Here is a 17,998-nt window from a genome sequence, read left to right on the forward strand (position 1 = left end):
AATAAGACAGAAGAGTCACGTGATTACGTCTGCATGTTTCATCCGGGTGTTGAACGTGCGCCCCAGTTTCTTTACGTAAAGACTTTTTGTGCATCTGGCTTATGGAGTTCCGACACTCCCGTACTGGGAGGTGAAGGCATCACAAAGCACAGATAGCTGTCCCTGTAGCACCTGTGCAGTGAGATTCGGGCATCTCTGACTCGCGCCCCTGAACTCTGGTGTGACATGCGTGAAGAGGGGACCAGTCCGTCTCTGGGAACCGGAAGCACAGCAGCCTTCCTGCTCTGGCCCCGGGAGCGCTCTCCGTGAGAGGCTGGCCCACCTCTCAGCACCGAGGGTCACCCCAACTCCTCGTCCCTCTTCATTCCATGCCCGTGAAAGAAGCCAGGGATGAGTCGTATTCTTTTCGATGCTGAGATGCCGAGTGAGAAGCAAAAAGCCAGTTGGTGAGGTGCTCGAGGTCACCGGTGTCCTCAGTGCTGGGACTGGGGCTCATTCACCAATGTGGCGCCCGGGTCATGATTTAACCTCCCAGGCAATTTAGGAAGAGCACCGTCGGGGGGCGGGCGGGGGGAACGGGGGAGGTAGATAAGCAATCATTTCCATTTCCTGTGCTCATTATGTACTGGGAGGTTGGCCCTGAGTTCACCTTTTCAAAGGCCATTAGGGACAGGAAATATCCACGCTAAAAATAGTAACTACGACTCCATAGTCTTTTAAATGACTTCTCTGTCTCTTAGTTGGATTTGATTTGGTTCCTAAAATATTGTACAACACTCTTAATGGTTATGACAAGTCTCTGCAAAACTGTTGGTGAACACGTGCTTGGTGGGCACCTGGCTGTACTCTGAGTTTGGTTTTACCACGATTACTCCCTGGCAAAGCTGCCCAGCCTTTGAGGCATGAATGCGTTACAGGTGTGCCAGGGTATTGACGCCCTCGGCCCTCTAGGCGCCTGTGCGAAGCCGAGATCCGCTTCCGCTTATCAGCAAACTCGTCTTTTACCCCAATTGTTGAACAAATGTCATTTTCTCTGTGTGCCACCAGGTGGAAAAGGTTGGTACTACAGAGCACATGCATTACGTTCGCGGTGATGCACAGAGCATCAGTTCGAATCCTACAAAGTGGACGTGCGACCCAGCGAGACCTGGTGCCATTCCAACCCCCGTCCCCTGCGCCACATCTGTGAAAAGACCCTTCACGTCCCGCGTGGATTCTGCTGTGAATAGAATGAACTCGTACACATCAACATCTGTTTTAGTATTCTCAGAGCCTTGGAGCGATGGAATGCAAGTTAATGTGATGCATTTTGTTAGAACGGCAAACAAAACTAGAAAAGCAGCGGGCATATCGAAGTCTGTCTTACATATAAAGTTTACTACCTATCTAGCACTACTTACATTTTCTTCAAGATAACTAACTCAAGAGCATAATGCACATTTCACCTATGTGCTGTCAGTCTTGGACAGACGGGAGCGGTCATGAGTTGTGGATTTGACCTTGTGCTTTTGAGCTGCCTGACTCGCCTGATATGTACAGCCTATTTGCCTTCACTGCCAAGAGTTAAGACTCCAACTCCTTAAACAGTCAAGAGCCTCTGGTCTATTTGGTCAGCTTGCTGGCACCCCAGGAGAACTAGGGTCCCAGGTCCCTTGTCTTAGACTCAGGCTGCTGAGTTTTAACTTGATCCTCTGGTATTTGCTCTCTGCCTTGCAGAAGAGCAGCTTGGAGAATGTGAGGGGAAATTTGGAAACATGACGATCTGGCAAGTGGCAGCCTCTCTTTATTCAGAGCTGAGACATGAGTCCATTGAATATACTTTACACTGAATGGCTTTTCTAAGAATAACTTTCTGGTTCATGAATTCCTGCCGTTTCAGCTGTCAGGACTTTTTAAGCAGAAACGCCAGGAATTTATGTACCTGAAACTAAAGCAAATATATGCTTTAATGTCATAAATATTTATAGGCTATTTTTAATGCAACATTGCGTATTCATGAGCCAGGCGACTCCCTGAATCACATTCTGTTGCCGATGACCGGATGATCAAAAACCCCGTTTAACAGGAATTCCTCGTTTATATAAGGTTTACGTTACAATGAGGAGGAGAACTGCTGTTAGTTTCCATGGTAGCCATGAGAAAGTAGTATAATCAATCTCATAAATTATATTTTCTTTCTCTTAAAGGTCACCCTAAATTGTTTTCTCCAAAGTTAGAGAGGCTTGCTATTTTAAAAGATTTTTCAAATGAATAAACCAATCGATACAAAATCATTCAGATAAGTTGAGCAACATTTATTCATCTGACACTTAAAACTTTATTTTGATTTAGGAATTTATTTTTCCGGATGCCTAACTGACCTCAACTCCACGGTGATATACAGAGCACTTCAGACCAGAGACTCACTTAACGTTAAATTTGGTATCTCTCGGATGTATCTCAATAGAAATTAAGAATGCATATGTACTTTATTAGCTCGAAACGATCTGAAACACATATGAAGCCATGCCTCCTCCCCAGTCAAACAGAATAAAGCCTGATTCTTTAGCCCGGCATGCGAAGGCCCTGCAGTCACGATTCCGTGACCTCTCCGGCACATGTCCACCATTTCCCACAGGCGCCTTTTTCCTTTTGGCAAACTGTCCTGGTCACGCTGTCCTCCATCCCCTCGAGAGCTCCTGTTTCTGTTGCTTTGCTCTCCCTGCTGAAGATACAGCCCACGTTCTCTTTAGTCCTGCGTATTAGTCCTACACATCATTCCTTCAACCAGTGCTGCTCGGTCCTCGTGTGTGTGTCAACATATGCGACTGTGAGTGCGGGTGGGTGGCACCTAGTACACAAGAGAACCAGAAGAACCGTCCAACTCAGAAGAAAGGTATGGTAGTCAGTAAGGGGATCTTCAAAATATAAGAACGAATGAGGGGTTCACGAAAATGAAATCAAGGTTGAGAGAAAAACCCAAGTCTTGATCAGAATTCAGTGAAGAAAACTGGGCAATAGAAATGTGTTTCTAGTTACATTTCAGAAACAAGAAAATGTTAAGAAAAAGTACAGACCTGCTCGATGGGACCTGTTTTATAATATTTTGAAATAATGTGAAAATAGAAATTCTCAACTCCTACGTGGTTCCTGTCTTCTCAGTTCAAGGAGATGACCTCAGGACCGAAGTGAATAGAACTGATACAGGGCAGGGGCGCGGATGCCCAAGATGCTAGAACATGTCACTCAAAATGAGTCAAAGCCCTCTGTTTTGGAAGATTTCTCCTAGAAACTGAGAAACGCGGAAATGAGAAGACCGAGTCATGACCCGTTACTGAGGAATCTGGACATAGGAAGAGCAGCTGGAAAATTAAAGATGGCAAATGCAGTTTTGATTTCTCAAAAAGGAAAGAAGTAGGTTTCACAGGCTCAAGCAGATAGGCTCAGCCTTGGTTCTGGGCGAGAAGGTAAAGCAGGCTACCGTGATGCCTCGTCAGCACCGCAGGGAGAAAGGGATCCTGGGAGTCGCAAGAAATGGGGCAGTCGGCCCAAGCTGATGCTCTTATTTGAGAGACTGATCAGACAAAAACGTGCGGCTGACGTTGCTTCTATGTCAACCAGGCATTGATGGAGTGGACTGAGGATGTTTTTATGGACAATATAAAGAAAGATGCACATTATCTGGAGAATGATGGTAAAGGGGTCTGGGGAGACGGTCGTACTATTCTCTTCTGTGACTCACTCCACGACGTGGGTAAAGGTGGTTCACCTTATTTTCAGGTGACAGACTGTTGGGAGGAATAGTGATTATGTTGGATGATCCAACAGAGATCTTCAGTCTGATAAGAAAAGCTGGATCCGACAAGATGAAACCGAATAGGGACACATTTAAGGACACAATAAGGACAAGTAGCTCTCAAATGCCAAGTGCACAAGTGCAGGATGGAGAAGCCGCCACTTAGCGGTGACACATACGGCTCAGGCTTAGGAACTTTGAGGAATGCCCCCTAGCAGTTAAGGGTACGAAGTAGCCCCCAAAAGAGCAAACGTAAGCCTAGGGCACGTGGGGTTTAGAAAGAAAGGTCCCTGGTTTCTCCCTGTTTCACCCTGGCCATGTCACGGCGATCGTATTATGTTTATTCTAGATAGTACCCATAAGGCAGAGTTGGGTGGCCAGATGATGAACAGATTTGAAAACGGATCCTTTAGGGAAGAATTTACGGATTGGAGGCTGCTTGGAGAAGAGACTTGTAGGGGGCTGCAGCGTGATGGCCAGTTTTAAATACCTGAGGAGGTATGCAGACGACTGATTGGGGTGCATCTCAGAACGAGGGGGGGCCTTTGAGAAGCCTTGGGCAGCAGCAGAGTCATGTGGTAGGGCACACTCATTAGCATATTGTGTGACGTTCCTCTGCCTCAGTGCCCTTTAGTTCCCTTCGTGGTTTATTTTTCTCTGCAGCCCTCATCGCTCTCTAGTATACTATGTATTTTAAAAATTTTGTTGTCCATCTCCCTCCATTGGAAGCTAAGCTCCGTGAAGGGAGGGCTTGTCATACGTGTTGTTTCCTGCCGTAGCCTCAGTGCCTGGCACCTCCTAGGTGTCAGTAAGTATTTTTTGGAAAAATGCAGGAACATGGGGGTTTTGCCAGCTTTTACCCTCCTGCTGTCTGCTGCCCAGAGCTCTGGGTCGCCCATCTAGTTTCTTCTTTCCCCCGACACCTTTTCCTGGGGATGGTTTGGGTTTTATACTTTGGTCATTTGGGCTATTGTAATGCAGAATTGGGAAGAAGAGGGTAGCATAGAAGGACAGGAGGGACAAGGGCTTGGCAGAGGCTGGGGGAGATTTTTTTTGGAAGTTTGGGAGAAAGCAGCCAGAGGGGCTGAGGAATGAGGAGAGGAGTTGGGAGGAGAGGAGATTAAGGAAGGACTGCTGAGCTTCCGAGCTGCTCCAGGGTGTCTGAGTGGTGCCGGTAAAGACCTTGAGCTGTTTCCACATCACAGTTTGGTTACGGGCGTCTGCCTTGCTGGTTGCAATGCTCTGAGACTGGAGCATGTGGGTGAACTTCCAAAAACCATAGACACGGGTCTGGCTTCGAGGCCAAGCTCTAACACTTGTCATCTGGCTGACTGCACAAACGAGCTCTCTCCTCCAAGGGTGGGTTTCCTCATTCCTGAAAGGGATCGAATGATGTCTGCCCTACTTCCCAGTCTCGGACTCCGAGGACCGAAGTCCAGATGAGAATGCCAAACGTTGGAATGCTGTGTAAATTTTAAAAAGTGACATATAGATATAAGGAACTGTGTTTCATCCCTGTGCTGTCTGTCCCTTGCATATGATAGACACTTGGTGAATGTTTGCTGATGGGAGTCTTATAATCTCTTTTCTCCGCATCTCTGGGGGAATCAAATTGCCTAGAAAGCATCAAATAGCAGCTCGCATCGGGAGAACCCCTGCCGGGTGAAGTCAGGCCGTGATGTACTGTACCTAAGTTTTCTTAGACGAAGTAGAGTTAAATATTTACTTAGAGAAGTTTCCAGCTGATCTGGGCAATGAGGTTAATTCCTACTTTTCTCACTAGAAAAGATTGGGGACCGAATTGTCAAAATTAGTGCTTCCTTATTCTGTCTCTCAGTGGGCTAGCGGAAGCCACAAGAGATAAATATCGACATAGAATAAAGCTATGGATCAGTGGTCCAAGAAAGGATGTGGCCAGAGTCTGATTTCAGTTCTCTTTGCTTGATCCTCTGTGATCCCTCTGCCTCCCCAGAAGTCGGCTTCCTTCAAAGTAGGGGACAAAAGCTACAGAAGGCAATTCCTCATGGGGCAGGACGGGATGTATTGGTAGAAGATTCTATTAGATGCTAGAACCATTTCTTTCTATCTCTGGTGTCTGGTTATTGTAAAAGAAACACAACCTTGGGCATCAGAAGATACGGGCTCTGATCCTGGCTTTTCCACTAATTAGTTGTGGATACGGGGTAAATCATTTAACGTCGCAGACTTTCGTTCCCTTATGAACAATAAGAGGATTTAATTAGAAATTCGTAAGTCTCCTCTGACTCTAGATAATGGAAGTTAAGCAGCTCCTCTAAAACATGAATCTTTTTTGTTCCTTTCTGCTAGTGTTGTTTTTGTTTTATTTGTCCTCCCTTGAGCGTTATTCAGGAAGTGCAAGGACAATATTGATCCATAGAATCAACGAGTTGTGATTCTAAGAATTTCCAGTAAAACTGGAAGTAGTACAGGTAGGGTTTCCTCTCTAAAGGAGCCTGGAAACCAAAAGCCAACGCATAGCTGCTCCCCCCGTAACCATGACAACATGACCACACGCTCCAGGATGACGTGAAGCTTCCGACAGCAGACGGGATTTACAGAGGCTATAATCAACCCCCTCAGGGTCACCTGCGTTCACACAGGCTCTATCTCCCTTCAGTGACTTTCTTTCTGGAACAAGGGAGTCTGTACCCAAATTCGCAAACAACACAGGACTGTCGATGCATTCCAAACCAAGTGCATTTGTCCAGTATTGGCAAAAGATTCGATTATTTTCATTCCTGGATTTTAACCTATTTCACAGTTCCAGACACACTTTCTCCTCCATGCTGAATGCTGAAGGACCGCACAATAAGGTGACAGTCCCACCAAGGGGCCCATCGACATGACCTTGCTAACTTTTAAATCTAGGCTAAAGAGCATCCTGGCAAGTGCCTCTCTCCACTGTCTTGGGGTGACCGAGCTCAGAGGGACTGACACCCGGTCACTGACCCCTTAAGAGGTTGCTACTCTTAATTTCTTTGACTAAGTAGGAGGTATCTCAGGCCACCGATTGGAGTGTCCTTATTCCCTATCCACGGTAACTTTCCAAAAACTTTAATACGAATGATTTGAGAAGTTATCGTCGTCCTCTCACAGTTGCTTGGCGAGTGGGAATCAAAGCAAAGAGAGTTTCCATCTTGATACAGACGGTGGCAAAAGATAGTTCGTGCAAGTTATGGCGGAGATAGACAGTCCATTCCCGTCCCCCCGCAGAGATGGTTTCGAGGGATCCTATGTCCCGGACTCCGGGTTTCTTTCTTGGACGATGCTGGAAGCATCTCGGCACTTTGCTTCTCACTGACGACCATTTCTCACTGCTCACTGTGCCCTGTTTATGAACATTTTCTTTCCTCACAAATGCTAATATCACTGCTTTCACTAAGAAGGTGTTTGCTGCTGTCCTCCTGGGAGACAGTCCATATCCCACCATCACGTGTTTTAAATGACCCCACTCTTTCTTGTCAGTGTTTTTGTGCTGACACTCTCCCTACAAGTCAAAAGGTGTACCTAGTGCCTCTGGATCTGCCGCGTCATTTCCCAAATGACCTGGAGTAAAAGCACAGAACTATGTGTTTTCTTATCGATATGCTTCATCTCAACTCCAATCTAACTCTGAAAAAAGTTTAATTAAAATTGGTTCGCTTTATATTACAAAATGGAAAAATAATATACTTTTCAATGCTTTATTCTCTAATGCTAATTATGTTTAGAAAAAGAAGTTTAACGATAGTTAATCGACTTTATATTTCATTGTCTCTTTAGATCGCAAGCATCTTAAACAAGACATCACAAGAATTTTCCCGTAAAAGCACTCTTAATAGCTACTTACATTTTTTTAAGTTCTGTGTATTTGATGAAAACATTATCTGGAAGACTGTGAATTTTGTTTTTCTTAAGAGACCTAGAATAACACGTAAAGCAGATTTTATTATGGATTTTATGACCAACCAAAGTCTTCCCTAGAAGCTGTGTGCTTGGGAAAAGAATCTCTGATAAGCCTCCATGCCACTTGATGCACATCCAAAAGGGACTGTGGTAACTGAAGAATTTCTCAGGTGACAACGCAAAGCACAACGAAAGCAGCTCGCAAACGTGGGACCACTGTAGCCAGTGACTACGATAGACGGGAACATCCACGGTGATCACACTCTGTCTCTTACTCTCTGGGTAATTTCTCAAAACACAACAAACAAAACCAAAAAAACAACAAAGATCCCAATTTGCTCATGAATGCCCGAATTACGATGTGACAGCAAATTCCGGAGGCCCTCAAAACCTTATGCAAAGTGCACAAACACTGTGTAACTATGGGTCTCTTCACAGATCTCCTGTATGTTTGCAGGCTCAAATACCGCTATTAAAAAGGAGCTAGAATAAGTGAATGTGCTTCTTTTTTTTTTAAATATAGATTTTTAATGATATAATACTGGCGTATTAGCAACGATGTATAAGTCAGAAAATAATTGAAAACCAGAACTGCAGACCACAGGCATTTGTGAACTAAAGGAAAACCCGGCTAATGTAACAAAGTTTAAGAAGCACGCAGAATTCTCCGATGGCTGGTGGTTTTAAAGGGAGTTTCTATTATTTCTTAATAATGACATAAACATAAACCAGAACAAAGAGAGATTAGAACAGGTTAAATACTTTTCTAGTGACTCGAAGGGCAAATATCCTCGAGATTTGAAGTCTACTCACAGTAACGTCACATTGCTGGAAACGGTCGGCACGGACGGTAAGCCAGCATTTACACACTCCAATTCAGTTTCTTTGCAGTCACAGCGTTGTGGATACTGGTTTAGAACTAGGGGGCAGAAAGGGCAAGATTTCACTAGGCAAAAAATACTTTAATTAGGATTTTATCTCCAATAACTGACATTGTTGTCTTTTCTTTGAATGTGTAACATTTACATGTTGCTATTGAACCGATTCAGGCCCATAATGAAAGCAAATGAGAATTCTCTCCTAGTCAAATACAGACTAATGTGGTGTTCATCTCAGTTCTGGCTTCCAGTGGTCATTTCAGAGGCGTTTAACAAGTGGTTAGAAAGAAACCACAGGAATATTTAAATAGCAAAAGCAAATAGTGAAGCAAGATTGAGTTCTCCTTAATGAGAAACAGTATGATTGAGCAAATCTTTCACGGCTATAATTGAGTCAATTCAATTGAATTGAACGGCACAGTGAGATTGCTCAGTAAATGCCTGTTGATTACAATTGAATTCTATTCTTTTCCCTTTTCAAACATCTGCTAGAGCTGGGAGGGGAATTAGATGCAGGTTCTGCCGTAGCCACCACGGTCCCTTATTGAAGCCGACCAGGTCGGATGCGCTCTCATTCTGGTTCTTGTTTCTCATTGACCATGAAGTCGAAGGGGAAGGCAAAAGCGACACGGAAGCCACAACGCTGAGGAAACCAAAGGTCCACCTCTCGGAAGCGTCCCGAAGGAAAACCAGGCTTCGGAATCAACTCTCGAACCTTCGTAATGATTAAGATGATGGCATATAAAAGAGTGAGAAATCTATGGTCAAACCAGGTGGGGGTGGCCCAGGGGACAAACGTGTGTGCGTGTGTGTGTGTGCGCGCGCGTGTGTGTGGTGGTTCAGGGATAGCTATGAAGCATTTGGTTTTGCTTCCGATCCCATGGATATTTATTCTGATGGAGCTAAGAAAATGAGAGTCCTTTTCAACTGTCTAGCTTTATTATTCTTTCTTTAAATCTGACTATAAGTCCTTTCTAATCGCTCTGCTTCTTTTACAGCACGTTTATCCGAACTCGTTTTTAAAAATCAATTTCACTGACTTTTCGTAAACTTAGCAAACTTGTGTTGAGTACCTGCTTAATTCGAAAGATGCATTCTGGTGTGTCAACTTCAGAATGTTTATATCTCAGTGTCCGTTGACACTGAGGGTAGCGGTTGTGTTATTGGACCGGAAGCCTGTGGTTGGACACTCTGATTTACCAATAAAAGAATTCTGTAGAATCCGAGCTGGGCCTGTTGCCTAAACCAGAAATGGGAGCAGCCATTGCAGGGAGCACCTGCAAGCCAGTCTTGTCTCAGGCTCCGTGGGGTCTTCTGAAATGCCTCTTGGGTCTACCCCTACCTTACTCTTCCCAGGGGTGCTGGCGTTAACAGTAACCCATTAGTACTAAGAGAGCCTTAGTCTGCACCGCAAGACACGTAATAACCAGTGCCTCTGTCACCATTCTTCCTCCTCAGCCCCAGCAAGAGGGACACTTGGGTCGGGTAGTTCTCTGCTGTGGGGCTGCCCTGTGCACTGTGGAGTGTTCGGGAGCATCCCGGGCCTCTGCCCATGACATGCCAGGAGTGACCCACCTCTCTCCGGTTGTGACAACCAAAAATGTCTCCAGACATTGGGAGAGGTTCTGGGGGGAAGTGTTGCCCCAGGCGGAGAGGCACGGTTCTTGTCCAGTCTCCACAGTTCTGCTGGGAGCATCATCCTCACATGCTCTCATCCCATGCATCTTCCTCTTCATTAAAGGAAAATAAGCTCCCAGCTTTGGCTAGTGTGTGGCAGCGTGTGGCTCAGGAAGATTGTATGGTAACTTTCAGTTATATTTATTCTCGATTTTTAATTTACTCTAACTTTTACATATGATACATTTGTGTATCATAAAGTATATAAAAAGCATAATATACTGTTAGTGTAACATTTAATGTATACACATAATTATATATACATACTAATGTTTGCAATTAATTGTACGTACACCTACATAATTATGTCTATATGTGTACATATATTATGTATATTATATGTAATATCACATGTTACACACGTATGTAACATGTATGTGCAGAGACATGATTCTACCTACAGGATATGGGCCAAACTCCAAAGCGTGCACCCCAAGCCCTTCATGGGCTGTCCCCCTTCCAGGTTGGGTCCCGCACCCCTCCCCCATGCACGCAGCACCACTGCGAAGGCTCTGAGAAGTGCGCCCTGCACCTTCCTACCCCCATGTTTTGCTGATCTTGCTCCCCTGCTCATCCCATTGCCTCTTACCCTTCCCTCCACCCAAGGACTTCCAAGTTCATCTCAATGTCATCCTCTCTGTGGGTCTTTTCCCTCCCGGGGCAGAGCCATCATTCCTTCTAGCGGGTTTCTGCATTCCCTTCCGCAAACCCTATTCCTCCAATTCAGCACCAATGCTATATCCTTCCTGCTTCTACAAGGACCTGTCTTTCCAGCTACCATGTGTGGTATGTGTGGGCGGGGCCACATCCTGTCTATCATCGGACTCTCGGGGCCTAACACAAGGGCTGCAGAGTAGTTGGTGACCAATATTCTCATGGAAGAAAGTAATTAAAAGAAATACGATCTTTATTTTTGTCACAATTATTCACTCCCTATATATTCTTGCAATCAGAGGCTGATACATGAAATGAGCACGAATGGAGCGTGTTGTGTTTTTTGTCTTTTCAGTCCCAGGCAGGCAGTAGACCAGTTGACCATTGCAATTCTTTGACCCAAAATGGAAACCTAAAGGGCCTTGATCACACTCCCCGTGTAAATCCATGCACCACAGCAGGGTGCCCGCAAGCTGATCCCGAGACTTTGAACCAACGCCACTTACAGCACTCCTGTGTGAATGCCACTTTATCAGCATTTCCATGGATTGTGCCAAATATAGTCGCCCATCCACTAGTGTCCCCTGCGAAATGGTGATGAATATGTGTCAGTTATGCTATAAATCAAATATCAAAGTACAAAACAAAAGTCTAAAAGTTTGGTCATGAAATAGGTTAAGAAATTGGTTTAAGTAATTGATAACATCGACGGTAAGGGAGAAAAGCAAGGCAGACATCTAGAGTTTTTCTCTTCTCTGCAATTACAAATGTTTCAAATGTATGTATCATAAAATCTATAATGGAAATAGATACTTATTTTACATACATCTTAAAAAATATCACCTATTTCTAATACCGACATTTGAAAGTTCGATCTTAACTTTTGGGTCCTCAAAAGAAGATATAATCTAAATTTTATTTCGTCATATGCATATGTATGTAAAGATACATACTTGATAGATGTAATGAGTTCTGATAGTATTTATGTCACCTGACCTTTTCAATAAACCAAAACAAAGTCCCTTTTAATAAAGGCTATCTAGTCCCGTTGAGAGAAATAATATTTTCTCGATTCGTCAGAGGATATGATCTGCTCATTTGCCAAGTTTCTCTTTTTTGTGATAAAATAATATTATTTTTAAAAAAGAGGCCTGATTTTGAAGTATCCTCACTTTAGCATGTGCTATTAACATGGTAAGATACGCAGTATAATGTATGATACTGACGTTCACACAAATAGAAAAGTAAATTTAAGGAGCTGTCCACGGGTCTCTTTGATCTCATGCAGTGAAGAGGAAAGGCCAAGCATTTGAGTGGCTTCCCATTGGCATCCAGAGAGACGCCCCATCACTGAGCACAGACTGAGCATCTACTCTGTCCTCTACTGTTCTGGGCTCTGGTGACCTGCAAACAAGACGCAGACAGGATTTCTTCTTGACGAGCTCGCGTCTAGTGAGAGAAAGATAGAGAAAAGGCAAGGCGGTCCGTAGTACAGTCACACGAGTACGCCAGGGTGCTATGGCAACAGAGAAAGGGTGCTTGTCCCAGATGGGTGATGGAGCTTCCGGGTGGGGAAGCCCGCCCAGGGCAGCCAAGCTTCTCAGGTGAGGAGGGGGCGCCCCGGCTGCATTCTAAGGGATGAATAGGAGGGGTTCGCGGGAGGCGAGGGCACAGGTTCCATCAGAGGGATGCACGCGTGAGACCAGGGCGGAGAGCAGATTCCAAGGACAGACGCCCAGCATCTCTGCCAGGACTTTGCTGTGTCACCGTAATCGCTAGTTGGGCAATGCCAAGGAGTGGCAATTTTGTGTGGGAGAAAACATACAAGAGTCTTTCAGATTCAGGAGGTCTGGGTTCTAGTGTCTACTCTGTGACTAACTATGCATCTCGACCTCTCTTGGCATCAGTTTTTCAAGAGGAAAATACACAGGTTAAATTAAGTAACATATACAGTCTCAATATACAGACCGGAAATGGCCTGTAAGACCCTTTCTGATCTGTCCTCTGCTTCCTTCTTTACCCTTCTATATTCCTGGTCACTCTGCTCAAGCCATAGTGGCCTTTCTGTCCCACAAACACGTCGTCTTGTTTCATTCGGCCTCAGGGCCTTTGCACTTGCTGTGTCCTTTGCCTAGAACTCCGTTCCTCCAGAATATTTCATGGTTTCTCTCCTTTCATTTCATTCTCAATTCAAATGTATCATCTCAGAGAGGTCTTCTCTGCTTATGTCTTTAAAGCAGCCCTTCCTCCAAGTCACTTTCTATCTCATTTATGGACAAGCTTATTGTCCTCCTTGTTCACATGGTCCATGTGAACTTCACGAGGGGACGACTCTTGTCTCCCTTGAACCTGCTGGGTCCCGGTGATTTTGAGAGCACCTGGCACATAGCAGACACTCGATCTAGGTCTGTCAAATCAATTAATTCTCTAGGCGGGCCTTTCGCAGGAAGCCATTTAGAATTAGAATATGGGTATCCAAGTAGAATTTAAAATACAGTTTCAACTTTTGTCAAATACAACACTTTATGATACTGTATTTCTGTTTTCAGCAACCTCTATGTATGAATATTCAGGTAATTATCACAAACAAATAGGGGAGCGATTATTTGTATTCCAAAAGGATTCCCTAGAGAATACCAAGCCATCTCTTGGTTCATTACAATTATCCGAGCCGCCCGCAGCTTTGTGGGGGTTCACGAGGTGGGGCCCACAGGTGGGGGTGGGCGGGGGGCTCACCACAGTTCTCCTCATCGGCGCCGTTCCCACAGTCATCCACGCCGTCACAGTGAAAAGCACGCGGTAAGCACGTGGTCAGGTTCCCACAGGGAAAATATCCTTTTGGGCACAGAGGAGGGACTGTAGCGCCTTCCGCCAGTGAGAAATCTGCGTGAGAGGGGACAAAAATCTCATGTAATAGCAAGAAGGAGTCAATACGGCCAAACTCTGTTCGTGTTATCCCATCTAATTTTCATGAGGACCCTGTGTGTTGAATCGGTCTGGTATTCTTCTTAGCACACAACTTCTATGTACAGTTTAAACAGTCGCAATCATACCTAATGCCAGCAAAACCAAGAAAGGAATCAAAGCTCATTTTGAGTTCACAGCCGGAAGGCAATGGTAAACAAGACCAAAGCAATTACCCTACTTTTGTAGAAAATCAAAGACTTGTCTATTCCTGGAACTGAGAGGCAAAGCCGTGAGCTCACAGGAGCAAATAGGTGAATTTATTTACTTATTAATCTTTTACAAGAAAGATTTGAGGTGGCTTAAAATAATGCATATATGTGTGTTTATATATACACGCATATATATAACAGTTTAAGTGTGAATTAGAGAGAAATCCAGAACCACACCCAAATAAGGAGCGATTATAGTAAATACCAATATCTCGTTGAGCTAACTCTGTGCCAGGCAGTTGGCACACCGGTTTATCTGTTATTCCTGAGATAAATCTAGGTATGGGTGGTTTTACACTTTATGTTTGAGGGGTAAATGCAGTCATCCATCTGGAAAGTCACAAAGGTCGGATTTGAGTCATCCCCCTGACCCCAGAGGCTCACCCTTAACCTCTGTACTGTGAGGATATCAGCTGAATCAGGAACTTGCATTCGAAGGAACATAAGTCTCCTATGAAAACCAATAAAAAATAACCTTCTCAACATGAGAAAATTAATGAGAGTCGAACAAGCGGGCTGAAAGAGGGAACGCGGAAAGGAAAGATAATTGACATTTACAAAGTTAATATATCTGGGGATAAGATGACCGAAAAGTTCCAGAAATTTATATGTAAGAGACATCCTTTCCATTTTGAAAGAGTACTTTCCAGAAAATAAAGAGACGTGTTCTTTGTCAATACTCTAGTAAAATGGTGGAATTCATGTATTTTTTAACAAGGAGCGCAACGCGAAGTCACAGAAATAGACTCGGGCATGGCTACAATTCATTACGACTCATCGAAGGGAGCAAAGGGTGTCGGCAAAGTGTCCTTCTCCATGCCACTGAAGGTTGGCATTGTGGCCCGGCGTGCCCTTGGGCCGGTGCCCGATGCTTTTTAATTAGCAGAAGGATGGAGCACGAATCTCTGTGGAGCATCGTCTACTTTGCGCGAGGCATCTCCTAATTATCCCGCTTCCTGGCAGCTCGCGTGGTTGGTGTTATTACCTCCAGGTGAAGATGGGGACATGGAGACGGAGACCGTGAACACACGTCCGTCTGCTCCAGTTCTCGGGAAAACGCCCCGTGAGAGCCCGGCCCCCAAGCACAGCCGCCTTGTAGCCAGGTGTCCCCCCAACCAGGCGGGGCACTGGGTTCTCCTGAAGGAGGTGAAGCCTGCCAGCCTTCATCATTCAACAAACAATGCCATCTCTTTGGGAGCAGGAGTTTGAGTGTAGGCACTAAAGCTACATATGAGTTATGGTGCCTGTTAGGCTTCTGGTGATGCCATTAGAGGATGAGCGGAGAATTGGATTATTTGCGCTTTAGTCTTTTCGTCAAATTCCAACAAACACATAAAGGAGAGGAGCCTGGACCCCTCTTGGGGACAGCCGGATGTAACAGTGCACACTCTCCCGGAAGCTGCTGGGCCTTCCTTGAGGGGGGACGGTGGCCCTCAGAGGCTTTTCTAACCTCTGGATTTTTGTTTTTACAAAAGCAAGATATATTTTCTCCGCTATTGCTGCAGTGGTAGATGAATGATTTACTGTCAACAACCAGGCGTAGGACCCATCGGGTCTGACTATTTTAGGAAAACTCTCTCTGCCACGTGGCTCTGGGGGTTGACTTGTGACGTCTCTTCACAATGAGTCATAGATTTTTAAATCTCTTAACTTCTTGTAACGATTTCTGTAGAAGGTAGATTTATGAAAACTAGTAGTCTTCCTGTGTTCAGAACATGAGTAAGAGTCAATATATCTTAGTGTAGCAGCTTTGACATTTTTAAGACAGTAACTCACAGTTAGACATAAATTTACTATCACAGTTCAGCATACAAACACACACAGACTGAAAACAAAGCTCCTCGAAATATTACTTGCCTTTTGCTCCGATCATTGCTATTTTATCTTATTCGCTTGAACAGAGATCACAAGCCATTAAGTTGATCTCATGATCCATCCACTAACAGGATGTGACCCGATATTTATGATTTCACTCATATGTGGGTTATGAAATAAAAAGCAAAAAATGAACAAACAAACAAACAAAAACTCATAGACACAGACAACAGTTAGGCAGGTACCAGAGGGAAAGGGGGTGGGGGTTGGTAGAAGAGGGTAAAGGGTGTCAAATCTATGGTGACCGAAGAAGACTTGACTTGGGGCAGTGAACACACAATGCAATATACAGATCATGTGTCATATAACTGTACACCTGAAACCCGCAGAATCTCATTAACCAATGTCACCCCAATAAATTTAATAAAAATTTTAAAATTGAAATAAAAAATACAACTGTTCATTAGTGATGTCGTGCCCTGGAGACCATCACGCCTGCCCGGACTGGCATTCTCTTGGCTACTCACTAACTGTGTGACTTCAAGCAAGCTACTCGACCTCTTTAAGCTTGAGTTTTCTCATATTTAAATAGTTACTGTCAATATCCCATTGTGGATGTGTTTCACGAGCAAGACATGCCTAGTGCTTGTGGCATCCTGAAGGGTGCCCGGCCCATGGCGAGCCCTCGGGTACCGTTGGCTGACGGGCGATTTCAACACGAGATAAGAAAACAGGACTGGGAGAAGGAGGCTCTGATGCTGAGTGGAAGCGCGCTGTGCCTTTTTTATGTGACTTTTTTTATTTTTTTAATTATTTATTATTATTTATGCCTATGTACCTGGTCTTCCTAGTCTCCCATCCAAGAACTAACCAGACCCAACCCTTTTCTGCTTCCGAGATCAGATGGGATCGGGCTTGTTCAGGGTGGCATGGCCGTAGACCATGGACCATAGCTCCACTGGGTTTTTATGTGACTTCTTTTAAAGAAAAAATAGGGACTATAACAAAACTTCCCCGACTCCTTCTTGTTATTCTGTTTTAAAAGCCATATAACGTATGTGGTTTATATCTTAAGCATCCTCGAATCTCTTTTGAAAGTGCATGAGGGGTTATAAATGATGACTAAGCAATGAAAATGTCCTTATGACCTATACGATATTAATACTGTTCTATTAATGATCTAGAAGAGGTGATTAGACATTTGATTAAAGACGATTTTGAAGCAGGAAGCTGAGGCTGGGTTATCACAGAACCAACCTTGACCTCTTCGAGGGCTGCACCCAGCTAAATGCCCACTTCACAGAGACTCACCTCAGAGACAAGCTAGCACCTGTCACAGACGAGGTTGAGATTATTTCCTTTTCTGGGGATGGGGGGAGGGCTGACCACATGCAAACAGAACCCATGGAGGGACTGCTTTCCTCATCGTTTTCCATCTTTCATCCGAGGATCTCCCCGAACACATCTCAAGCTATAAATTTGATGTAGAAGGAAAAGAAATAAGTGAAATCTATTCTCTACTCCCTGCTCTCTGTATCCTAAGCCTTTATTGTCTGACTTAGTGCCTGGTGCTTACTTCATGCTCAGTAATGGGTTTTAAATGAACAAAGCCACGAACGGGTCATTTAGAGATAAAAGAGGAACTGAAGAAAGAGCCCCCTTCAAGATGCAGACTTCCCAGAGTTGCAGGCTCACATTTTTATTGAGACAAAATACTGTTTAGTCTTCTGTGTACGTCATTTATCATTCTGTTCTATCGTTATACAATTTAAAAAATAATTAAGAACCCCTGCTGTACTTGGCACACACCGAAAAAGAATCGACCGAGGAAAGATTGTGCTGTCGCCATGCTGTCGCCGTGCTTCCCCGCGGCCTGTGGAAGTGGAAGGGGCTGTTTCCATGGAAACCTGGGGCGTGTGCGAGCGGAGACTGGGTCTGTGGCTTCTGCGGGAATTTCTGCGGGGCGCCCGCCCCGGAACACACAGCCTGGCGAGGGCGGACACGAGGACGGGGCTCGCTCGGTCGTCGGCCTCCTCCCTCTGGTCGCCATCCGGCCACGTCCGTGCAAGGGGTCTTTAAACGGCTCCTCGAGGGCCGCCGGACGCCCCTGGACGGCT

The 17,998-nt window shown here is 44.8% G+C and overlaps 1 protein-coding gene across 1 annotated transcript in view; it reads right to left on the bottom strand.

Moving 5' to 3' along the window:
- The window catches only part of RXFP2 (relaxin family peptide receptor 2), a 51,902-nt gene that overhangs the window by 23,100 nt on the left and 10,804 nt on the right, over positions 1 to 17,998 (bottom strand). Inside the window, exons 2-6 of the mRNA XM_015590105.1 lie at positions 14,363 to 14,517; positions 13,627 to 13,773; positions 11,397 to 11,474; positions 8,495 to 8,600; positions 7,626 to 7,697 (exon numbers count right to left, since the gene is read on the bottom strand). Coding sequence (XP_015445591.1) covers positions 7,626 to 7,697; positions 8,495 to 8,600; positions 11,397 to 11,474; positions 13,627 to 13,773; positions 14,363 to 14,517 — 558 coding nt within the window. The remainder of the gene's footprint in view (positions 1 to 7,625; positions 7,698 to 8,494; positions 8,601 to 11,396; positions 11,475 to 13,626; positions 13,774 to 14,362; positions 14,518 to 17,998) is intronic.

Source organism: Pteropus alecto, unplaced genomic scaffold, assembly GCF_000325575.1.
Source record: "Pteropus alecto unplaced genomic scaffold, ASM32557v1 scaffold80, whole genome shotgun sequence".
NCBI classification, from domain to species: Eukaryota; Metazoa; Chordata; class Mammalia; order Chiroptera; family Pteropodidae; genus Pteropus; species Pteropus alecto.